Source organism: Muntiacus reevesi, chromosome 2 (assembly GCF_963930625.1).
Source record: "Muntiacus reevesi chromosome 2, mMunRee1.1, whole genome shotgun sequence".
NCBI lineage: Eukaryota > Metazoa > Chordata > Mammalia > Artiodactyla > Cervidae > Muntiacus > Muntiacus reevesi.
In genome coordinates, this window is record NC_089250.1 from 122,672,558 (window position 1) to 122,697,645 (window position 25,088).

The 25,088-nt window shown below is 52.6% G+C and overlaps 1 protein-coding gene across 4 annotated transcripts; it reads right to left on the bottom strand.

Annotated features, from left to right (window-relative positions):
• Positions 1 to 968: 968 nt before the first annotated feature.
• Positions 969 to 24,373, bottom strand: OGDHL (oxoglutarate dehydrogenase L). Of its 4 annotated transcripts, XM_065919953.1 has the most exons (22): positions 24,170 to 24,373; positions 22,227 to 22,397; positions 18,560 to 18,662; positions 18,020 to 18,135; positions 17,718 to 17,872; positions 16,875 to 17,021; positions 15,067 to 15,157; positions 12,430 to 12,609; positions 12,150 to 12,278; positions 11,072 to 11,251; positions 10,647 to 10,799; positions 10,014 to 10,116; positions 9,750 to 9,878; positions 8,570 to 8,720; positions 6,829 to 6,956; positions 5,774 to 5,952; positions 4,319 to 4,390; positions 4,074 to 4,199; positions 3,894 to 3,966; positions 2,468 to 2,631; positions 2,130 to 2,284; positions 969 to 1,660 (listed from the first exon to the last, which is right to left on the bottom strand). In XM_065919953.1, exons 1-22 carry the CDS (start codon positions 24,371 to 24,373, stop codon positions 1,537 to 1,539), a joined length of 3,033 nt encoding a protein of 1,010 aa, XP_065776025.1. In that variant the 3' UTR covers positions 969 to 1,536. The 4 variants fall into 4 exon arrangements, with proteins under 4 accessions (XP_065776025.1, XP_065776027.1, XP_065776026.1 ...); XM_065919955.1 differs by lacking the exon at positions 22,227 to 22,397; XM_065919954.1 differs by lacking the exon at positions 11,072 to 11,251.
• Positions 24,374 to 25,088: the final 715 nt, after the last annotated feature.

Sequence of the window (25,088 nt, forward strand, 5' to 3'; positions counted from 1 at the left end):
CAACCCCATGATCAGTATTTCTGGGTCTGCTCCCTAAGAGGATCAGCTCTTCCAGCTTTCCTGTAGGACGTTTCCTTTAAACACCATTTCCTCCAGGGAGCCTTCCCTGACTCCCACAATCCTCTGCACTTACCTCCAACATAACCCGTAACTCAGGGAATTACAGTTGTCCATCAGTATATATGGGGGATTGGTTCCAGGACCTCCCTGAAGGTATCAAACTTCACACATGCTCAAGTCCTTCATATGAAATGGTGTAGTATTTGCATGTAACTTACACACATCCTCCCATATACTTTTTTTTCATTTATTTTTATTAGTTGGAGGCCAGTTACTTTACAATATTGTTCCCATATACTTTAAATCATCTCTAGATTCCTTGCAATACCTAATAAGGTGTAAATGCCAAGAAATCATTGTAAATACAATGTAAATGCACTGTGACATAGTAGCTGGCACATGACAAATCCCAGTTTTGCTTTTTGGACTTTCTGGAATTTTTTTCCCCAAGTATTTGAGATCCATACTTGGATCCATGTGGAACCCATGGGTATGGAGAGCCAACTGTGAACTGTTTATAACCTCTTTCCTGCTGTGCTCCAAGACACATGTTTGTTTCACCCTGGATCCCAGCACCTAGAGAGAAGTGCTCTGAGAAGGGAATAAGTGAATAAATGATGTGCAGAAAGCAAAACATCCTTCCTGTGCTGCTTCTTCCTTGGCATCTTTGCAGGGATGCAAAACCAACAAAAGGCTAAAGAGTGGAGATGCCAACAGATCTGTAAACATTGACTGATGCTCAAAGGAAAATCTGCCCCTTTATGTTTCGTTTTTCTTTCTCCCCATTCCCTACCCTCCCTAATTCATCTGCCCCCACCCCCAACTTTACAACATGAAGTGACAACAGGAAGTCTCTCTTAAGCAATTTTTAATTTCTCTGTTATTTGGTTTTCTACTTTGGTACATGGTAAATATGATCATATTTCACACAGAAGCTGACATACCTCATTATGACACGCCCCATAAAACAGAACGCATATAAATCACCTGGCATGGTTTGGCTTCACCTGGCTGTCATTGCTAAAATCTCTATTTCTAAGAGCACAACAGAGAACAGTGCTTGAATCTACAGATGAACAAGGACAGGGTGAGCAACAGCCAAGTCTGCTGGGCTGGAGAGAGACCAAAGACACGGACTCCTCGGTAGCTGGCTGGCTGTCTGCAGAGACGTGAATGACACAGACAGAGAAGCCACACAAAACCCTGGAGACCAGGGCAGCTGGAGAAACACTCCACAGCTATAGCCCATCTATCAGACACCTCCGGCTTTCTCAGCCCTAAGAGATTCTGAAATAAACACAAAGGCCCAAGATGGCTTAATACCGAAGCTGGTGCTACCTATATTTTGGCCTCAATCACCATATGGGTAGGTTTTATATTGGGGCTCCTGACAGTCTCTCTCCTGGGCAGCAGAGCCAGCCAACCCTAACATCCCCCATGTCCCTAGGCAACGCCACAGCAAGACTCAGACAGGCTCTAAAATGTTTTGCCCTCAAAGGCCTGGAGATTGAAGGCAGTATCCAGAAACTTCTTCAGAGACACCAGGTGAGTGTTCCTGTTCCCTGTGGCTGGTGCAGCTGCTGGGTCTCGGCCAACATACCTGGAGGAGGAGAGACAAGCTCATAGAAGGGCTGGGTTGACTTCCCGGCTACCCGTAGGACCGCATGGGGTTTACGCTTGTCGTCACCCAGCTGCAGGAATGAAGAGCCTGAGGCTCCAAGGGGCTAAGTCAGTGGCCTAAGATCAAAGGTAGGAGATCTGAGACATGCAAGAGGTTCTCTAGTTCAGTTCTGGCCTCAGAACAAACACAAAGGTTGCTCTCCATAAGGGCGTATTGAAGAGGATCCCTAATGGGGAAGATGCTCTGTCAATGACAGTCACAGAGCCAGCAGGGACTAGGGGACCCAACTCCTCCGTTTTCAATACAGCCCAGAGAAGGGCAGTGGCCAGTGCCGGTCACACAGCAAACAGGGCAGGTGAGGCCAGGATGGGGCCTCAAGCCCCCAGAGCCTCAGCCCTGGCAGACACGCGGGGTGGGTGGCGGGCAGCCCCTGCACCCAGCCTTGTACCATATGGGCCGCGCCCGGCCCAGGATGGTCATGAAGCGTGGGCTGATGTAGTCATAGTAGCCCATGTTCTTGTGCTCCTCTTGACACCACACCAGCTCCACGCCTGGGTACTTCTCTGCCTCTCGCTTGATCAGGTCGAAAGGAAACGGAGAGATCTGGGGCAGGTCAGGAAGAATGAAGGGCACAGCCAGGGGAAGGGGGGCATCCCTACAGTCAGGCCCCCCAGAGAGCAGCCACCACCCCCCTCACTGGCTCCACCCCTGGCACGCTGCCCAGAGCCAGAGGGCTGGTGATTTGACCTTGCCCACCACTCTAGCAGGTGAGGGGCTCAGGCGCACCTGCTCCAAACGTGTGATGGCCACATGCTCATCCAGGCCCTGGCTGCTCCGCTCCTTCACCAGGTCATAGTACACCTTGCCCGTGCAGAAGATGAGCCGCCGTACTTGCCCAGGAGCCTGCGCTGCAGCCCCATCCTCAGGAATCACCCGCTGGAAACTGGTTCCTGGGGACCAACAGGACATGGAAGGGGCATTGGCTCCCAGAGGGGCCAGAGCAGCCTGGGAATCAAGTCCACACTCCTGGCTCCGCCAGGCTCTCCTTGGGCACTGAGTCAAGCCCCAGATTTAGATCTGAAATATGAACCTCCTGAGCCAAACAACAGAGCAGGAGACAGTGGACACCCTGAGATGTCCCAGGGACAGGAGTGGAGATAGCAGCTGGAGCCAAGGGCAGAGCCCTGGGAACACCAAGTTTAAAGTGATGGGGGGGGGGGGCGGTGGTGATGGGGAGAGCCCCTGGAGGGGACGGAGAAGGTGATATCACATTCCCATCTACAGCATTGTTGTCTGTCCCAGACCTGCTCTTCATCCAGTCATGCTCACCTCCTGGGCACACTCAATTCCCCCAATCAAACTGAAAAGTAAACCCTGGCACAGTTCTTCTTCCCTCAGCTCCAGACCCCAACTCCCAGCTGCGTGCCATCCATTTTTCCTTCCTAACCTCATGCCAGATGCCAGACTATACACACTACAAAAAACTCTGAGGAAGCTATTGTGGGGTCACTGCATCCTGGTGAGGACACTGAGGCAGAGGGTTCACTGGCTGCCCAGCCCCACCAGCACTAAATGTTTAGCCCAGGCGGTCCAGCCCATTCCAGAGCTCTGCACCACTGGCTCAGCCATTGGCCACGTCTGGGGAGATGCCTACACACATGCAAGTGCAAACAAGCACCTGTCCATGCCACTGAGGGCCCCTGACCAGCTCCCGCCCCTCCCCTACCACCCAGGACCGTTTTCCCAGACAGCTCTGCTGTGACCAGCTTCAAGGCCCTAAACTTGCCTCCCTTCATCCTCTACTGGGTCACATCTCAGTTCCAACACCAGGGTTGAGAGCTCTTGGAGGGGGTGTCAGGTCCCCAGGGCCAGTGATGCCTGTTGGGCACATGAGTGAAAATGATGGATGAATGACTGACACTCAGCATCCCGTGAACGAGGCAGACCTGCAGCAGGCCTCCAGTCTCTAAGCTCTTCCGGGGCAGCCAGGCCGGCCCTCCTGAGCAGCTGCAGGGTGCTAGTGCACTGCCCTGACCCTGGTTCTCAGCCCAAGTGACCCAGGCAGGCCCAGACAGCTGGCCGCTGCACCAACCTCCCAATCCAGCTACTGGCAGGGACCATGTCAGAAGCTGCAGGGCCAACAGAGCCACAGAAACAGAGGCTGCCCCGTGGGCCCCCATCAGTCACCTCCCCAACATGCCCAGGCACATACCAGATACCATTTGGTCAAAGCTGGACTTGGCTTCTGGGTGCCTCAGCAGAGATTTGGGTGTGAAGATGATCAGCTGGAAGGAAAACATGGTGGCTGGCTGCCAGACTGCCGCCACTCGGCCAGGGCACCCTGCACTCGACCCCTGCATTATCCCAGTGATGACCAGTGCGGGGGGCTCACCGGCTTGCGGAAGGGCAGCAGGATCTGCCGGCGCAGCACGTGGAAGTAACTAGCCGGCGTGGAGCAGTTAACCACGATCCAGTTGCAGTCGTAGAGCTGTCTCACCTCAAAGTCCTGGGTGAATGCCTGGAGGGACAGGGTGCAGCTGGGAGGTGACCCGCCTGTGGTACCCATATCCTGGCCTTGCCAGGAGTAGCAGTGTGTGGCCCTGTCCTGGGGAGGGGCGGGGAGCGAGCAGTACTCACAGGGTAGGCATCTGAGTCATCATTGCTCATCTGCAGGAACCTCTCAGGCCTGGCTGAAGAGTGCTCTGGGCCCTGGAACAAATGCCAGATGGCCAGGCTGGCCAGAGTTCAGGGGGATTGGGAGTCTGTCACACGAGATGGGGACCTGGGGCTCAGAGCAGGGTCTAGAGCACTTCTGGAGGAGAGGCCCTCACTCCAGAGTCTGAACCACAGGGAAAAGCAAGGAATGTGGGACAAGAGCAGGAAGGAGGTTCCAGCCAGAGCCACCACATCTGAACACACAGGGAAGAAGGGAAACGTGAAAAGGCCAAGTTAAGATGCTCTTTCTCTAGAATGTTCTGCTTTACAGCAGTGACCATTTGCTGAGTGCTTCCTGTGTGCCAGATATCGTTCTACAGACCTCACACACATTATTCTCTCGTCTCGAAAGCAGCTCTGTAATGTAGATGAAGGTGAAGGGTGAAGACATTAAGAAGCAACCTCAAGGTTACTCAGTCAGAAAGGGACAACTGCAAACCCAGGTCTGACTCCTCCTCCTACCCTCACCCACATGGTTGCTCTGCTCCATAATAGCAGCAGGACACCCCACACCATCCTCCAACCTGGCTCCCCATGGGACAGGGGTGGCCTGCCCCTCCCTTAGGGGCAAAGCCTTGCGGACCCACAGCCACAGGTACCAGCCAGGCCAGCTCAGCTCCTCATCCAGCCTGGCTCAAGGTGAGATGCCAGCTACCTCTACAACTGGGGGACCTTGGGCAGTCACAGGACTTCTCTCCTTGCATGTGAAACGGGAACAGAACCAATCTTCTGGTGAGGATGCCACAGGATAAACGTGGCATGGGAAGTGCCAAGCACCATGAGACCTGGCCCTGAGCAGTACTGATGAACCCCTGAATGTATGATCGGTCCAAGCTGAGCAGGACATCCACTGCAGCAAGGCAGTGACCAAGCCCCGCCCATGCTCTACCTGGTCAGGCTACATAGCCACCAGGCTGGGACCTCAGGATGCTCCTTCCGCCCCTCCCCTGATGACCTGTATATCCTCCTTCTCCCCCACATGTGGTTCCCCCAACAACAGAGGTTCAAATCTCAGTGGTTAGCCATGTGACCTTAGGCAGGCTATTCTACCTCTCTGTGTCTCAGCTTCCTTATCTGGCAAGTGGGAACAGGATCTGCCTCTTTCAACTGTTGTAAGGATTGGAAGGGTTGATACACAGAAAAGGTTTTAAACAGAGCCTGGCACACAACATGCACTCAGACACATCCGTTCTATCTATGACCTAGAACAGTAGTGTCATCATCTTCAGTGGTGCCAAGAGACCCACGCAGGCCCCACCCTATGTCCTGTGTGGTTCCAAGGGGCTGGAAGGCACACAACCCCCTCAACTCTGCAACTAGCCAAGGGTCCAGCCACCCTCTTCAAGGCCAGCCGCAGCCCTCCTAAGGCAGCCTCACCATGCCCTCCATGCCATGGGGCAGCAGCAGCACGATGCCGTTGTGTCGGACCCACTTGGCCTGACCCGTGCTGATGAACTGGTCGATGATGCACTGGGCCGTGTTGTGGAAGTCACCAAACTGAGCCTCCCAGAGGACCAGGGCATTGGGGCTGGCCATGGCGTAGCCCAGCTCGAAACCTAAACGGAAGAGACTGAGAAGTAGAGCCTGCCACACAGTCACCAAGTGGCGGCGGCTCTGATCAGATCCAGCCCGTCCTCACTCCCCTTCCCTGCCCTGCCCATCCTTCCCCGGAGGCCAGAAGAGCCCGGCGACTCCATGGGACCCAAAGGCCCAGAGATGCCAACCTCGGCCCTGGCCTCACATACAGCTAGCTTCAGCCTTATCTAGACCAGGAGCCAAGTCCAAAGATACCCTGCAGAGGCAGCAGGGGCCACCTGCCAAGGAGCTCCTCCAAAATGAGCAGGGGTACAGAACAGCCCCAGAGGCTGCTGTTCCAGTACTGGGGGTTCCCGCTTCTGGGCGGAGGCAGGTTCGGAGAAAGCAGGCCAGCTAAAGGCTGAGCCAAGGAAGAGTTCAGGGTGCAATCTGGAGAGCCAGGGCCTAGGAAGGGGACCTGAGGACAGGGCTTCTGGGTGCAGTGGCACAGAAGATGAAGCAGGTGAGGAATGTAGAGGTGGCCAGGCCAGGAGGCTCAGGGCCAGACATCAGGGGCCTCTAGTGGATTCAATGGGGTTTTTGTCTGGGCCCACTGATGCCACCCAGAGACAGGCTCTGGTATCCAGAGTCCCCATCCAGGCAAGACCAACCCTCAGCTGGCTCTCTGAGGGCCAGATGGGACAGGACCACATCTCTGATGTGGCCTCAGGTGGAGGCAGCCCAACCACTGTCTCTCAGGGCTGTCCCATGACCCAGGGCCTCCGAGCTCCTTCAGCCCCTCCCATCTCCAGACCATGGTCAAAACAACAAAGACAGGATGCCCTGAGGTATGAGACCCTCCCTGGCCCCCAGGCATCTCAGGGGCTGCCTGACCTGCAGGCAGAGTTCTGACCCACCCAGGACTCCATACTCCGAGAGGGAACTGTTGCAGACGGTGTAGGGGGCCTGATCAGGCCACAGGTGGTTCATCGGGACACACGTCCTCCGGTCAACTTCCTGATCATGGAGAACATGGTGCCGGTGACTGCAGAGAGACAGACCAGGAACGGATGGAAGGCAGGTGGGCTGAGCAAGACTCCCGGCAGAGTCCCACAGGCTGGTGACAGCCGTGGAGAGCCAGCACCATCTGGTCCCTCCTCTGGGCAGCCTCCCCTCCCAGCGGTACCTGCCTCACACACACCCTGGGGCTCCTGAAGCACAGACATAAGAGTCTCAGCTTCTTACATAAGGAGGGGTCCCATGAGACCTGCCATGCCAACCTCCCAGGTCCTGGGTGGAAACTGAGACCCTAGCAAGCCATACCCCAGGGGCCTTGTGCCCCTGCCCACCCTGCTAGCCCCCTTACCACTTGCCTGCCCTGCCTAGGGTCACAGGAGACAGGAAATGCAGCACATAAGGAGGGACCCCTGGCTGAACGCCAAGCCTCATGAGGACTGACATGCAACTTAGGCTGCAGGGGAGTGGCATGCTGAGCCCTGGCTGGAACAGGGCCAGCAGAGATGAGGGACTGGGACAAGGGAGGGATAGATAGCCTATTGAATTCTGGAAGCCACATCTCCAGGACTCACTAACATAGCAGAGACTGAGTTGAGATCCCAAACATCTGGGGTCCCAAACATCTGGAGTCCCAAACAGAGGAAATGTGATGGGGATGGCCAACAAGTGTAAAGTCCTCCTCTGAACTCTAAACTGCAAACAAGAAAGATGGCGGTGGGGAGTTGGCTTAACAGTAGTTCAAAGGGAAACAAAGGATCTTGAGGACCACTGATGACCACAAGACTTGACATCAACCAAGAGTTTATGTAGAGCAGTCAGCTCTGCATGCTGGCCCCATGGGGGTGGAGAGGAGGCCCAGGAGCTTTCAGATGGCCTGGCTATCTGAATAAATATTTCTTTGAGCTATTCTCCATTTGCCAAATCATAAGTGTTCCAGATCTATTCGAAGGTCTCAAACAGCCAATCAATTGTTTTAATCCCTTCTGACTCTGTGATTTTCCTTCCTTAGTTTTGAATGGTGGAGTGTGGGGGTAGAGGCTAGAAATACCATGTGCATCACCTCAGTGAGGCACGGATGCAGCTCATTGTGGCAGCTGGTCCGACAAGGAAAATCCTGTGAGGAAGTTCAGCAAAACAATGAGCAAATCAATCTGTGGACACTGGAGTTAACAATCACTTGCTGCCAAGTTATTAACCTGTCATTCCTGAAATGTATCCAATCTTTAAGCTTGGGAGACTGATGAGGAAATAGTGATTAGGACACCAGCAAAATTAATGTTTGGGAGTATGTATAGATCAATGTATACCAACTTCCAGTGGCCCTGGACCTGTCCTTGATTTGTCACAAGTTAGTGGAGCCGCGTGGAGGCAGTTGTCCTGCCAGTGGGTGTCAGGAAAGCAAGGGGGCTTTTTCCGCACGGTGGTTGGTGGTTGCTGCTTTTCCTCCAGACCATAACACTCAGCCAGGGATTGGGGGAAAAAAAATCAGTTCTAAGAAGCTTTCCTCTTAATCTTCATTGAAATGATCATCCAGAGTCTCTGGGCCAACTGAGAGATCCCCAGCACAGTTGAGCTCTCAGCTCTCCCAAGGGGCAAGGCTAGTGCCCACAGGGCCTGGGCTCCTACACCCCCTACCCTCACCTGAATGTGCCCCTCTCCACGTCCTGCCCACTGAGCCGCACATGGATGCCCTCCTTGAGCAGGGAACCGAAGGCCATGTACTCTGCCAGCGCCCAGTCCACCGTCCTCTTCCTGGTCATGTCTGCACGGCCGCGCAGGATTCGAGAGAGGCCTGTGGGAGGGAAGGGCCAGCCTGAGGGGTGCAGGAGCTTGGCCACCTCGCTGGGAAGCTGTGGTCCCCGGGCCCTGCACCAGGGGTGTGTATATTCACTGTGTACCCCTCCCCACAGGCCAGGGGCCTGGCAGGGCGCAGAAGACCCCTCCTCCAGCCGCACCACTCCAGCCAAGATACTAGGCTGGCCTGAGCGTGTGTTCCCACCGCCTCTCTCCCTGCAGGAAGGAGCAGGTGCCACTAGGTGAGCGTCGGCCATGTGCACGTGCCATATTCACTGAGTAGGGGACATTTCACAATGAAAGGTAGGTACCAACTTTCACTGCCTCTCAGGTGAGAAGACAGGCTCAGAAGAGGGAAGTCATTCACTCACCCTCACACAGAAGAAGGTGCTTGGATCTGAGCCCAGGCACCTGGCCCAGGCTGGGCTGCCGTCGGCCCCACACCCACACAGACCTGCTGTGACTGCACACAGAGCCGGTGCCCCTAGACACCTGGGCTTCCCCCAGAAGTGGTGGAATCCTCTTGGAACACCCACAGCCCGCTCAGAGGGTGCACGGGGGCCCCATTACCACCAAGGGGCTCTTCAGGCTGCCTGAGTGGAGGCCACAACAGCTACAGCCAAGAAGCGCAGTCAGAGGCCACCTACTAGACCAGGGTCGCCCTCTATCATCTGTCCAGTTTGGCACACTTGCCCCCCCAACATTCTAGACCCAACTGCCCCCTCCATAGGAAGCCTGTTTTCCCCTGCTCTCCTCCTATCTGATCCAGGGGTACCCTTAGCAAAGGCTCTGGGGAAACCTAAGGTGTCCATGGAAGCCTATCAGCAGCACTCATTGGGGGCACCCATATCTGTTGACCTGAAGAATTATCATCACAGATCCCTCACGGGCATGAAGGAAGCACTGAGAGCTCAGCTGGTCTACCCACAGCCAAGCAGGAATGAGGCTGGGCCTCCCTGACTCCTGACGCCACCTTCCTTGGGGCCTGATGTCTGGGACAGTGATCCATGCTAGACAGCAACCTCACCCATGTGGATCTTAAAGTCCTCCAGGGGCACAGAGCTGGCCACTTCACCAATGTGGGTCAGCGTGTCCTCAGGAACACCTGTGGCTGGGCACGTCATGCTCTTGGGCTCCCCATCCATGTTGAAGAAGCCTGAGAGGGCAGAGACTCTGTGACGTTTGGGAGGCGGTGGGGCCTTAGTTCCCTAACCAGCCCATCTCCCGAGGACTCAGAGGTCTGCCTCTCCTAGAGCCCCAGTGGGCTCTCAGCCACACGCCACTCACTCACCAGGCCAGGGAGAGTCCAGCCAGTGTTTTATATGCAGGATTTTTTTATCCTTGGACCTGCCATACGCCTCCTCACAGATCCGATCATATTTGGCGATTTCTTCCTGAAAATAGGGTGAAGGCCAGGATTGAGGCAACGATGCCCTGGGCAGTCACAGGTTGAGTCCTTCTGACCATGCTCTAGAGAAATGGTCTTCCACTAACCTACAGGGACCTTATGGCCAGAGTTTAAAGTCCCAGAGTTCAGGGGATCCTGGAAAGAGTCCAGGAGATCCCACTCAGCAGGGACTTGTGGGGACCCAGGAAAGACTCAGGGTCTTTGCTCTCAGAGCTACCTCAAGGAGGGAGGACAAGCATATCCACAGACAACATTGGGGACAAACCCGGCTCAGGGCCACCTCCTGCAGGAAGCCTTCTTGGACCCCTGCCTGAGGATGGGCTTCCATGCATCGCCACATTTACTGCATCACACCAGGCTGTAAATGTCTTTGGTCCTCTGTCCCCCTTGATAACTGGGGTTGCTGGGGACAAGGATGATACTGGCTACTTTAAATCGCCAGCACCCAGCCCTGGGCTGGTGACATCAGCAGCCCCCTCAGAGTCTCGGCTCCAGCAAGGTGTTGACGGGGCCCACCTCAAATTCCTGCAGTGTGACCGTGCCCTCGGCGATGAGCTTGTCTGCGTACTTCTTCAGCACAGGCACCTGTCTGTGGATCTGCTTATACATGAGAGGCTGCGTGAACATGGGTTCATCCATCTCGTTGTGGCCACGCCGGCGGTAACAGACCTGCAGGGACAGAAGGTGGGTCCACATGCCCAGGCGGTGTGGTTGGCACAGTCACTGCCCCCTGGGCACACCTGGCAGGCCACACCCTTCAAAACCTCACCAGCCCTCATGGTCACCCGTCACCAAATGCCCCACCCCAGGCCTTTGCAGAGACTGTAGTCAGTGGCACTAAACCTGCTGTACAGCCCTGACTGCTGAAGATGCTACAGACCTGGTGAGCTTGGCACAGCAGGGACAGCTGAGCCCACCTAGCCTGGGCCCCCCACACCCACCAGGTCTACCACGACGTCTTTATTGAAGGTGTTCCTCCACTCGGCTGCCACGCTGCACACGTATATCACAGCCTCCGGGTCGTCTGCGTTCACGTGGAAGATGGGTGCATTGACCACACGGGCCACATCAGTGGGGTATGGAGAGGAGCGGGCCATTCGGGGGTCTGTGGTGAAGCCAATCTGCAGAAGCAGGAGGCACTGAGAGTTAGACAGCTGTGGCTACCTGGGATCCCGGGGTCCTGGGGGCTGGGAAGGGGTGTCTTTGCCTTGAGGTCCATCAAGTGTGGTCAGGAGGTGACGGGGACATGACCAGGTAACAGTGGATGACCCTGAAATCACGGGGACAGCAGCAACACCAGGCGAATCACACCTGCTCTTTTTCCTGCGATCATTTTTATACAGCGGGAGTAGGAAGCCCAAGTTGGGATAAAACCCAGTCTCACCAATTACTAACTATACAACCTTGGGCCAGGCACTTAAGTTCCCAAAGCCTCGGTTTCCTCATTGATTAAAAGGGCTCATTAAATTCCTACCTCACAGGGTTATACTGTGAAGATTAAATGACTTAAATGAGTATGCAAATAAAGTTGTTAACCCAGGGCTTTACAGGCTCAGAAGAAGAGCTGTCGTTTACCACAGTTGCCTTAAAAGCAATAGCTGTGAGCGCTGTGTTCTAAGACTGGGTCACATGGGGGTAAAGGCACCATCTAATTTTATATGTGCAGCCTCTGGGGTAGGTGCTAGTTACACCCACCTTCCTCTGTCCCTACAGCTTTATCATATATATATTTATAGTGTGTGTGTGTGTGTGTGTGTGTGTGTGTACACAAACATACAAGGAGATAGGGGAGAGAAGGACGGAGAGATAGATATACACAGGCACACAAATGTATACTCCTCCCAATTTCAAAGACCAGGAAACCAAGGCTGAGAGATCAGGCATCTCGCTGAAGTCACGCTCTGCTAAGAGGCAGAGCCGTGGGGTTAGAACCAGGACTGTCCCACTCTTCTCAGAGTGCGGCCTGGACCCAGGAATAGACAACACTGACAGGGCCCAGCATGCAGCCCTGGCCCTCACCTGGTTGTTGACGACAACATGTACGGTACCGTTGGTGGTGTAAGAGGGCAGATCGCTCAGGTGGAAGGTCTCGTAGACCACACCCTGGCCAGCAAAGGCAGCGTCCCCATGGACCAGGATGGACATGACCTGCAGGACACGGTATCCATCAGGAGAGGCCCCCATGCTCCAGCCTGTGCAGCCCAGCCCCAATCCTGAACCTCGGAGCCTACCCCTCGGAGCTCACCCCTCAGGAGCCCAGCCCACAGAACCCAGGTCCTCAGCGCCCAGGAGAGCTCACCTTCTTGCCCTGGGCATCCCCGCGGTAGAACTGCTCCGCCTTCGTCTTCCCCTGTACCACGGGGTCCACAGCTTCCAGGTGGGAGGGGTTGGCCACGAGCGACAGAGTGATGTTCCTGTTCGTGACTCGATTGATCCGCTCGTGGTACATGCCGAGGTGATATTTGACATCTCCAGAACCCTGAAGGTTGAGGTAGCCTGTGATGAAGTCCCCACCATCCCAGACATGCAAGTCCGCAGCGGGGCTGGGACATCCCCTGGGTCTGCTCCCTGGGAAAGTCGTGCTGTCTCTGACTCATCCCTGCATTCCTCCCCCAACGCTGGCACACGCCCTCCTTGTCCTCCACCTGGGCTAAGAAAGGCCGGCAGGTTCCCTGGGTCATGATCCCTTATCAGAGACCCTGCACATTATCAGCAACCACACTCTCCGCATAAAGGATGGCAAAGTCGGGGAGGCACCCTTAGGAAGGGGCCACCCAGCAATAGTGAAGGCCAAGAAATGAAGGACAGCTCTTAACTGGAGTTAAGACCATGGGCCAGGCCTCTGGGCAAACACTGGAGCAGGACCCCTACTAAATTCCTTACACCAAAGTAAGCAAAAATGTGCACACAACAAGCAAAAGCACAGTACCAGGGGAAAACAGCACACACTTTATGATCTTAGAGCAAGGAGTCTTTCTAAACAATGTACAAACCTCAGAAGTCACAAAGGATAAGATAGCCAAAATCTAATATACTGGTCACGGGAGAAGAAGATCCATGCGCAGTATTAGGAAGCAAAAAAATCAAGCTGGGAAAATATTTATCACACAAATGCAAGCAAAGGGCTAACTCCTTCAATATATAAAGTACTTTTTACCAAGACCCCAGGGAAAAATGAGCAAAAGCCAGGAAAAGGAATTTACAGGAAAAGGCATACATGGTTTAAAAACATGTGAGAAGACACTCAAATTCACAGCAGAGAAATATGTTCAAATGCAGTCACTTCTGGACCTATCACATTGGCAAAGATGGAAAAGGTGGATGGAGTAAGGGAAGTGGTAGGGCGGGCGGGGTGGGGGGGGGGGCGGCACCTGGACTCTTGCACACAGTAGGCAGACTCGCTGCTGTCTGCAAGCTGTCTGGAGGGCAAGTCAGTCCTAACTCCTCAGCTCCAGCCACTGCATTTCTCAGACACTATCTAAAGATGCACACACATGTGTGCAAAACACTCATCCCACCACCTAATGCTCATCAACAAGAGACAGTGGAAACCAGAGGGGCACTAGAAGCCTGGGGAGCTTGGCGTGCAGCTCTAAAATAGTGACAGCTCATTAAGTGAAAACAGCAAGGTGCCCAGTGGCATCTCGAGCTGCTCCCCCGGCTTCTTATAAATAAAGCTGTACTGGACGCCTACATGTGTTTGCACTGCATGGAACATTTCTGGAAGTACACACCTTAACATGAAAACTGACCACAGCAGAGCCTCTGGGGAGCAGGAAAGTAATCTCAGAAGGGAAACTTACTCTCACTGTGAAATCTTTCCTTCAAATGATGCTTACAATGCTTTTTCAATTAAGAAAAAAGTAAATTTGTTTAAAGAGCTCTTTGGCCAGGTTTTCTAGTTTACTCATGCCATCTGTAACTGCTCACACCCTATTCTGGGACCAGGAGTTTTTATCCCCATCTTACAGGAAAGCAAACTGAGACTCAGAGAATGAAGGTGCTTGAGCAAAGGGAACATGATGGCAGAAAGACTATGAGTTGGGAGCCAGCAGATGTGGATTCTAGTCCTGCTCTGTGCTGGATGGTTCTAGAGCAGTCATTTAAGGTGGTTCATTTTAACAAACCATTCTCCAGTACTGGGTGCTGAGGCTTCGGGGGTGAGGTCCCTGCCCACACCTTGCTACCAGCCTGGATGGGAAAACAGACACACACACACACACACACACACACACACACACACACACACACACACACACACACAGAATGGAAAAGGCCAGACACACACACACACACACACACACACACACACAGAATGGAAAAGGCCAGAGTAGACACAGTTCTTCAGGCACAGAGGAGGCACAGACAGCTTTCCTGCCTGGAGGTCCTGGAGGACCATTTGAAAGCCATCAAATGGGGTGATGGGCAGGACTGTGAAAGAGGCAGAGAGAGGAAGAGAAGATGGCAACGTCGACTGAGGGCCCAGCGCGCACAAAGCCATGGGATGTGAGGCCCACATGACACGTAACCATTCCAGGAAGTGGGTGAGGGTAGAAAACTGTACCCTCTGCTCATGAGTGGGCACAAGAAACTGTCCTGACTGCCCAACACTGTGCTGGGCAAACAAGCGAGTGAGGCAGTCCTTACAGGCAGGCAGGCAGGACTCTGGCACAGAAACACAGCCACATGGGCTGAACTGAGTAACTCCAGGCGTGCCCTGCGCCTCTCTGGGCCTCAGTTTCCCTGGCTGGAGACAGCAGGTTGGCCCAGATTACCCAAGGATTCTTCTAGTTATCCGAGATCAGAGCACTTGGCTCCAAAGCACCTCAGGGGCCTCACATAGACACCCCCAGCCTTTCTCCCACTCTTCTGCATGTCCGTCCATCTCCCAATACCCAGCTCTCCAGGGGCTCTGGTGCCCACACGTGGCACCCACCTCGTCCGCCGCCTCCAGCTTGGGATCAAACTGACAGAAGATCTGCTCCAGGTCCTTGCGAATAACGTTGGCCAGCACATTCAGCCTGCCCCTGGGGCCAGAGGGGACAGGACTCTCACCTGGCACAGAGGCCACCTCCCTCAACACACCCCAGCATAACCATGCTCCCTGCCCACCCAGGACCCAGCAGGAACAGCGTGGGCACTGGGGCCCCAGCCCTCTGATCCTGTCTCAATCTCCAAGGCATGTGAGCAGCTCCAGCCGGCCAGCTCCCCCTGGCCAGCAGACACCCCACACCCCTCAGACTCAGGAGGCCCCCATGAGCAGGGAGCCACCCAGCCTCATGGCCGAGTGTCCACTCACCCCCTCCCTGACCCAAAAGCTGAGCCCAAACCAGAACCTTGACCCCAACCTGCTAACGCAACACAGCTGCTCCCACAAGGCTCCCCAGCCCAGCCTAGTAGCATCTTGGAGCAGGATTTCTGCCCCTAGGAGTCATCAAAGGACCTGTCCAGATGAGCTTAGGTCTGGCGGGTGTGAAGTGGGGGGCCCAGGGCAGGGGGGTTGTGGGGAAGCAGTTAGGTCCAGGGATTCTCCAGTCCAGCCTGAACTTCCCATCACGGGGCAATATATGCAGGGGTGGACACCAGCCTGAGGCAGGCACAAGGTGTGACTCAGAACTCGCTTCCCATAACCCAGCTGCAGACACCAGCCCTAGGCCTGCACATACTCTGGCGTGACCTCCAGCCCCACGTGGCCCTGTGACAGAAGGACAGCCCTCTTCCGGTGGGCTTTTCTCTTGTTCTGTGGAGGGGAGGGCTGTGTGGACACAGGAACCAGATGAACACCCCTCAGCCCCTTTGGGGAAAGCCCTCAAGCCTCAGAGGCCCCTTCTCAACTTCGGAGGCCTGGTCGAGGGCAGTCCTTGGCTCCCAGAAGCCTCCTCAGGCCAGGAGGCTGTGCAGCACTGTCACACTGTCCCAGAGCTGCCTGACAGCCCAGCACCATTCTCTCCCCGCCCCCATACTTCTACTGAAGCCACGCCGTCCTGAAACCATGGGGTCAGTTCTGCTCCCAACAGGGCACAGAGCCTGTGAGATAACGCTGGCAGGCCAGCCCATGGATGGGGACACTCCTCACACTCCATCCTGACGCCCCAGGGCTGAAGCAGTAGGGGACTGGCCCCCCTGTGAGTGGCTGGCAAGGGGCAAGGGAAATACCGAGGCTTTGCCCCTCAGACAGACAGCACGTCCTGTCCCTGCCCATTCAGCAGGACCCCTGGCCGCCTTGGCTATATTCCTCATGATCCCACAGGCTCCAGCTCAGAGGTAACTGCCCAGTGGCCAGGCCAACCTTCCAAGTCTTTATCAAGGTCCCAGGGAAATGAGTGGTCAGCTAGCAGCCAGGGAAAGAGACACTCAGCTGACCTCCAGAGACCTCCCACCAGGGGAGCCCAACCCAGGCCCATGTGTCCAGGCTCTGCCCTCACTTTTCTGGGATGTGCCACTCCATAGGAACCTCAAGTAGTATGACATAGCCCCTTCTGTCATCTTAGTATTGCTGGGGATGGTGGCAACATGGTGAAAGAGAAACTGAGTTCAAGAGAACCTGGTTCCAGAGGCTCTGGCCACGTGCTTGGCTCTTTCTGTGAAGAGTGGCCAGGGCCCAGGGACTCAGACATTTCCAGACCCCTGTGCCTCTACCCCCAGGTCCCACCAACACCCCTGCTCTGACTTTCAAAGCCTCACATCCATCTCGGCTTGCCGGGCCTGGGGGAGAACCACGAGGCTGAGGCAGGGAGGACCCACCTGTGCGGCATCCCCAGGATGACATTCTCGATCCCCATCTCACTGGATTTGTCGATGATGGTCTTCAGGGCCGGAATCATGACCTCACAGCCCTCCAGGCCAAACCGCTTCTCTGAAGACCACTTCCTGGCCAGGAAGTCTTCAAACCTGCTTGGGGAGAGGAGGAAAAGGGTGGAGAGGCAGGGGCTCATGGGGGCTGTTTCTGAGGGCTTGCAGTAGGATGCCAGGACAGAGGAAGCTACAAAGTCATGTCTGTCTGCACGGTCCAGGGCCTGGCACAGACACCATGATAGACCAGCAAGAAGCATAGGTATGGGGGAGGCTGAGGCTTCTCCCAGCTTAACCACAGGCCTCTGGCTGCGTCCATTCCCAGTGACCACCTTCTCTTCTCTTTTCAGTCAAACTGCTGCAACTAGCCATTCCACTGTTCTCGGCTCGCTGCCCTCCAGCACACATGTGCCCTGGAGCTCTCTCCTCATGTTCCAAAGACCTCCTCATGGCTTAATTCAAATTCCAGCCCACATGTCACTGCTCAGGGATCCACTTTACTCCCAGCAGCTGGGTCAGGGGCTCCTCTGGGGCCCCACGGTCCTGCGCAGACCCAGCTTCACAGAAGTCCAGCTCTGCCCTACCTGCAAGAAGTCCCTGCTATACTCACTCCACGCAGGGACATCTTTATGCCACTTCCATCCTTGTTCGGTGTCATGATCTCCTGGAGCCCCACCCAGCCTTGCCTTCACTCGCCAGGTACCTCCTCATCAGCTAGGACTTGGGATGTCTCAGACAGCCCTGGACAGGCCCCCAAGACACTCGGGCTTCCCAGGGAGGTGCTGGGGGCCTGACCTCATGGAGCGCACCAGCCGGGCCAGTAGGGTCCGCTTCTCCTCGCTGGAGAACTGCATCATGCCCGGGGTCTCGAACTTCTGCCGGATCCACTGGCATTGCTCCACGTCGTTGATGAACATGAACTCCAGACCGATGTGCTGGCAGTATGTGCTCTGTAGGGGCAGGGGAGCACTCCACGAGGAGCCAGGAAGAAGACTGACAGCCTCAGGGGCTGGAACAGGAAAAGCAGTGCCCTCCCTCCCTCTAACTCACGCTGTAGAGCTTCATCAGGTGTGCCCGACACACCTGCCTGTGCTCACCTCCAGGCGCCTTATGATCTCCCGCAGAGAAAGGGTGTTTTCGGAGCCTCCAATAAAAGTGGTTGTGGGCAGCTGGAACTCCTTATCCAGGTCAGCCTCCCGCAGGTCGTAGAAGGCTGGAAGGCCCATGGGGCAGAGTCCAGGCAGCAGATGGGAGAGAGGGAGGTGAGGCCCAGGTGAGCCTAGCTGCATCCCTAGACCTCCTAACAGTGCCCCCAGCACCCTCCCACCATGTCCAGCCTAAAGGTCAAGGGCCCTCTGTCCACAGGGCATGAGAGTCAGAACTGAGCTTGCCATCACAAGGATGGGCCTGGACAGGTGTCTCCAGCTTGCTGAGTGGGTGCACCAGCTAGGGAGGATGGAGAGCCCTCCCTTGCAGGGACCCGAAGCATAGATGGGCAAGGGTCAGAGGAAAGCCTCTCAGGCTGATGGCTGAAACCCAAGACCCAGAGGCACCACAGGTTCAGTGCCCTTCACTAGGCACAGGCATCGGCTGGCTCTGGCGTTGTCAGGGCAACAGGAAAGGGCATTGATTCTCACCCAGTTTATCGATGGTGGTGATTAAGTCTGAGGGCACAAAGGAGTCCAGGTCTGCATCCAGAATGCCCAGGGGGTCCAGCTGAGCCACATGGTGGCCCCGGATCTGGAAAAGGAGAAAAGGTCAAGGCAGAGCTGGAACACAGCTGGGCAGACCCCCACCAAGACTGAGGGGCCTGGGCCCCTCACTTCCAGCTTCAGAATGTCCAGCACCCAGGCCCTAGCAGGTCTGTGAAGCCCCAGCAGCAATTGAGGTGGCAGGAGCTCAACTCAGTTTAAAAGTACATTGTGCAGCTTTCAGAAACAGGAAAGAATGCATACGCAAGAATAATTACTATGGTACTATTATTAGTAATTGCAAAATTCTAAAAGCTTCCCAAACGTCCATCAGCAGGAGACTGACAAATGGATATGGGAAAGTCATGCAGGCACAGAGTTGTTCAAAGGAATGAGGAAAATTCCTAACTGCTACTATGAGATTGTCTCCACAAAATACTGTTAAGCAAAAAAGCAAATTATATAAAAATGTTTGTGATAAATAACCTATCATCTAAGAAAGGAAAGACAAAAGTAAATATATGTATTTGCATATATTTGTATCTATTTGAATGTCTACAAATAAATGTGTGCATTAGAAGAATATGTAGTAAAATGATAAAACCAAAAAACAAGAAAAATTACCACCTACAGGGAAAGGACAAAATAGGGCAGAGTGGCAGGGCTAGAAGCTAGACTTTTAAGACTATATCTTGCCTTTGGAATCTTATAAATATTTTATATCACTATAAAACAAAATTAAGAATTCTGTAAAGCAATTATCCTTCAATCAAAAAATAAATAAATAAATAAATTTTAAAAACAAAATTAAGTTTAAAAAATTGAAAGATAAATGAATTAATGCATCCATTTTGTGGCATAACTTCATAGAGAGGAACTATTCCAATTGACTAACAGAATGCTCCCCAAAGGCAAATAGGACTGCAGAAATAAAAAGATCATAAATTCATTTACATTACCAGCCAGCAGTGGTAGTACTAGAATTGTATTGTTAGCTTGTCATGTATGGATTATGAGAAAAATCAAATAAGTCATTGTATTGTGTCTTTGAGAACCTCTATTTTTAATATTTTTAAAAGGAGATGGTGATAAAAGATTGATGAGGTCAAAGACAAACCCTAAGTCCTATATTTGACATGTATAGAAGCATCAGTACAAACCTATAAAATATGGTATCTTTAAAAAAAATACATATTTCCTGTCTCTAACCATCAAAAGAACCCAGAAGTCATATTCAAACCAATAACAGCAAATATTCCCTCACTCCCTGGAGAACTGGCTTATTAGAAATGTACAAGATGAGCTCAAATCATCTTATCCTACCAAACACCACTGAGGCTGGGAATAAGGATACATTTTGAGCAACAACAAGGAGAATATCTGTAGCAGACTGAAACATCAAATGTGTTTAAATCCATGCATTCATATCATACTAAGAAAAAGAAGAAAAACCCTTATTTGCCATATTTGGAAGATGTTAGGGAACCAAATCATAGTTTTGAAAATCCATCAATAAAAGGGAAAAAATCAAGCACTGATCCTACCTTCCCTATACAATTTGTTCCTGAGGATAAACGGAGCTAACAAAGGAAAGTTTCTCCCCATAGAAATATTTCAGGTACTAAACAAAGACAGAATTAGACTGTCACCACTTTTTACCACTCTTAATGATTTAATGCATCCAGGAAATAATTATCCTTAGCTACTAACTGATGAAGTGCCATCACCACCAGGAAGCTGATTTTGCAACAAAGAAATCAAATCTATGTTGGGTCAAGCACCTAGATATAACCACCACTTTACAGAAATTACATGGGACAAAGGGTCAAATAAAGTGATACCATGGGGATGCAATCAGCAACATCCAGACTGAGGAAAACTCTATAGGACAAACAAGGAACACAAAAAGAAATGGAGAAGGACCTGCACAGTAGAGTACAAGAGCTTAAGAGCCATGTCAACATCACAACCTGTGGCTTTATTTGATTCTCGATTCAAATAAGCAGAAAAAACAAATCCTAAGACAAACAGACACAAATGAATACCAACTGGGTATTTGATGACATTAAAGATTATTACTATTTTTAGCAGTGATAATGCTATTATGTATATTTGTAAAATTTTAAAGGAGACTTTATCTCTGGGAATACATGCTGAAACGCTCAATGAATGAAATGAAATGACATCTGGGATTTGCTTCAGAATAATCAGTGACCTGTGGGTGGAGCCGGAGGTGGGTAAGATGAAACAAGAGCGGCACTGTAATGATGGGCTTGAGGGTTTGAGACATGATTCTTCTACATTCTATATGTTTGCAAATAAGCAGCAGCTTGGGGTTTTTTTCAGTACTGTATGCAGGTGAGTCAAACCAGAGTTCAGCCCCGACTTGGCCTGTGAGGGGCTGCAGCCCACCCCATAAGTGCTCACCATCGGGCAGATTTTTATCAAGCCAGTACAAAGTAACCTTCCTGAATCCAGAGACCAACCTGCTGGAAGGATCCTGGTGCTTCGAAAGACCAAAGACCCGCTGCAGAACTGAGGCTATGCTTGGAAGATAAGGCCCTCAGGCCGCACTCTGAATGCTACCTTATATTTCATATAAAGTTTTATGTTCCTTGTTCTTCTTTTTCAAAGTCAACAGTTAGATCACTTCCTGCCTCTCTTAGCCAGCCAAGACAAACCTCATTACAACCACTGCTGTTTGCTCCCAAGTGGCCCATGACCCATGGGTCCTGAGGCCAATAAGGGAGCCCGATCCTGTGCACCTTCCCTCTTCTGCCCCAGCACAGCTGGTACACCCTGGGTGGGCAACTGCCAACCCACACAGAGTGCCTCATTCAGAGGCAAGGTGCACTTTCCATTTGCTAAGGCCTCCCTCTCCCCCCGGGTTCCTGCAGCGGCTTGTGTGGCACCCTCTCACTGAGTCTCTGCCAGGATGCCCTTACCCTTCCTTCTGCATGTCTTCAAGACAAGTTTCTCTTATGAAATACCTTCTGCCACTGATTCCCAGAGAGATCCTAAATGATTACATTTTTATGGAGTGAACACTCAGAACAGCCCTCCAATTAATACTGTTGGGTCAAGACCAAGAACAGGGAATATCATCAAGACTTTCTGACATAGCAGGGGCCAAGCCTGGGAACCCAGCCACAGGGAGCCCAAGTCTCCAAGGACAGAGCAACTGATGGGTGGGAGAGCTGCTTAATGAACTATTCATTTACTCGTTCATTCGTCCCACAAACACTAGTTAAGCACCTGCTGGACATCAGCCCTGTCCTCTTGGAAAGCCCAGTCAAGAGAAGAAAACAGACATCAACAAGGATCAATGTATTCACCTTTCATTCAACACTCACTGAAACTGATCACCCACTAAGTACCCCTCCAGGTACTGGGGCAGAGTGAGAAAGACCACAAACATACAAACCAGTCCGCACAAAAAATGAAGGGAGATGGCAGGTGATGTGAATGGTAATGTGACAAAGAGCAGGAGGAGGAGGAGGAGCCACCAACAGAGGGCTCAGAGAAGGGCCCTCCGAGGTGATGCTGGAGCTGAGCCAGTCTTCCTGCTGTCAGCACCTGCCACACCCAGGAGCCTGCGGCCCCGGTCACTCGCCTGGTAGGCCCGGATGAGGGACTGCACGGCCAGGTGATCTTCCACCAGTTTACTGGTCTTGGTCCGGCTGGGTACTGCCGGCCTGCTTTCGGAGACAACAGAAAGGGGCCGGGGCTGAGCCAGGCTGTAGGAGGCTTCCTCACTGGCTTTCCGGAAGAAGCTGTCCCAGGACTAGGCGGGGGCAGAAACAAGAAAACAGCGAAGTTAGGGACTGAGAGTAGTTGGGTATGGCCCAGACTGGGACCCCAGGGGACACTGGTCTTCCTTCATCACTATAGCTCTCAGGACCTTCCTAGGACCCTGACCAGAGATCCCTCTCAACCAGTCCTGGCCCCCATCCAGAGTTCAGATCTCTCCAGAACCCAGCTTGGTAGAGGGTTGGTGGGGGAGTTAAAAGTTGTGATCAAGGGGCTTCAGGTATGAAAGAGACTTCTATCCCTGGGGGAAATATGCCCTCACATACTGGGGGTTAGAGGCAGCCTTTGTGGAGGGCAATCTGGCAGGCAGGTCCTCAACACTTTCAATGCATGTATCTTTTGAACCAGAAATTCCACTGCCAGCAATTTATTCTACAGATGTACTTGGACAGGTATGCCTACAGGTACAAGGATCTTCCCCGCAGGACAGTTTCTAAATATGGCAGCATAAAAACAATCTAAGTGGTGATCAATAGGAAACCAGTTAAATAAATGGTCAATTTAGATTCTGGGAAATTATGTAGTGTTTTAAAAAAAAGATGCATCTATTATTATGGATGTGGAATATTGCCAAGATATGTTATAAAGGAACAAAACAGAAGAGGATATATGGTTTGCTACTATTTGTCCAGAAACAAAACGCAGATGGACAAATGCACCAGCACCTCTGTGTTCCAACAGAACACACAATAGAAGAGCTTTCCTCGGCATCCTCTCATACAGTACTGGTGGGAGAATAAGATGGTATGCATCCCGTAGAAAGCAATTTGGCAACATCCATCAAAATTATGTATACAGATTCCCTCTGACCCAACAACTCCACTTTGTGGAATTTATCCCATAGTGAGCTGCACACACTCGAGGTGATGAATGTACAAGATGATGCAGTACAGCGCCAGGCATGACAGCCAGAGACTGGAAATGAGCCAGATGCCTTCCAGATGCGGCACATCCATCCAAACAGTGGAATACTACACAACTCGGGAAAAAAACGAGGCTCTTAAGGTGTTGACATTGAAAATCTTAGAGATGCATGCTGAATGAAAAAAGCCTGTGGCAAAATGGTGGACATTACATGCTATTTTTTGTGTAAAGGTGAGGGAAATCCAGAATTATGTTTGCAATAAGTTTATCTGAAGAAAATCTGAATAGATACAGAAGAAATTAAGTATAGACTGGGGACCAGACAGGCAGGAGTTGAGCAGATGGAATGGGAGGAAGGCTTTACACTGGAGAACTTAATACTTTTTGTTTTGAATCATGTGAACATATTACTTTCCTCTGAGGACTGTGAGTGGAGAGAGAGCAGCTTCACTTTTTACTTTTGCCCTGGCAACTGATTTTATTTTTTCATTATTATTAATTTTTACCATAAGTGTGTACTTATTTCACCAGCTCAATATATATATAAACATTCACGCTCCTAACCACATAAAAAGAGGCCGCCTGCGCACAGTTCAGCATGACAGAGGGGGCAGGGGCAGGTCTCAGAAACAGCGCGTCTGAGCAGGGCATCATCTGGGCGTCTCAAGCCAGACCACCAACCATTGGATGGTTCAGCATCAGCAGAGCAGTGAGCTTTCTTCACCTAATATGAGGACCAACTCTTTCACAAACAAAGACAACGGTGGACCTGAGAGGCAAAGAAACTTACCCAGGGTCACTCTGCAGGCAAGTTGCTTCTCCCCACTGCCCCCTCCACAGCCCAGCCTCAGGACTTTCTCTCCCACACAGAGGGGTGCCAACCTTGTGGACACTCTGTGGGTTTTCCAACCAGGCGAAGTACATCTCCTCCATGTAACTGGAACCCCCTCCAACTCTGCTGCTTGCGAAGGAAGCTGGTGGCCCAGACGACCTGCTGCACCAGCTGAACCTCTGGACTCCATGTGGGGCCAGGAGCCTCGAGGCCTGTGTCCCAAGCCAGGATGGCAGCAGCCTCAGCTGACTCATCCTGGACACAGGCAATAAGAGAGAAACATAAACCACAGGACCAGGATGGAAGGAGGCTCCAGCAGCTACTCGTCCATTCACATGGCATTTAGTGGACCTACTAGGCAGGTGACCCTGGGCTAGGTAGTACAAGACAGGTCCCTGGTGAGAGAGACAATCAGCCAGGCCCCCCAGCCACCTGAAACTTGGGCAGGGAAGTGCTTCAAGGACTGGGGGCACCATGCCTGGTCAGGAAAATGCCAGAAGAAAGCGGTCTGGCCGAGCTGCACTATCTCAAGGCCCATGGCACTGCTGGATCTCTGGTCATTGTGACCAAAAGTGACATGTGACTTCCCTTGACCACAGTGTCAGCCCAGCATGTCCTCCCAGGCCAGAAGGCCAATGACACAGGCCTCAATGCCCTTACTTCACACCAGGGAGGACGGAGGCTCAGAGAAGGGCAGTGGGCGACAGTGAAGGACAGAGCAGAGGCAGGCACCATGTCCAGATGCGCTCCTGGCAGTAACTGGCCTCTGGCTCCCATACCCTGCCCAGAGCTTACACTCAGGACCAGGGTCACTTAGGACAGCTAAGAGTTCAGGGTGTACATATAGGCTGGAAGACTGCTCAGTCTGAAAAAGAGCAAGAACCTGGAGCTCATCTCACCCCCACTTAAGCCACCTGGTCTTCCCCAGGAAAAATGCCTGAACAATGAGCTTTCAGGAGTCTATGTGTA

Excerpts from the sequence above, each read along its gene's own strand:
- OGDHL (XM_065919953.1), bottom strand. The coding sequence starts at position 24,373 with ATGAGTCAGCTGAGGCTGCTGCCATCCTGGCTTGGGACACAGGCCTCG. Across the intron at positions 12,279-12,429 it reads GGGATGCCCAGGGCAAGAAG|GTCATGTCCATCCTGGTCCA; the intron begins GTGAGCTCTCCT and ends CGTGTCCTGCAG. Across the intron at positions 2,285-2,467 it reads CCATCACACGTTTGGAGCAG|ATCTCTCCGTTTCCTTTCGA; the intron begins GTGCGCCTGAGC and ends GACCTGCCCCAG.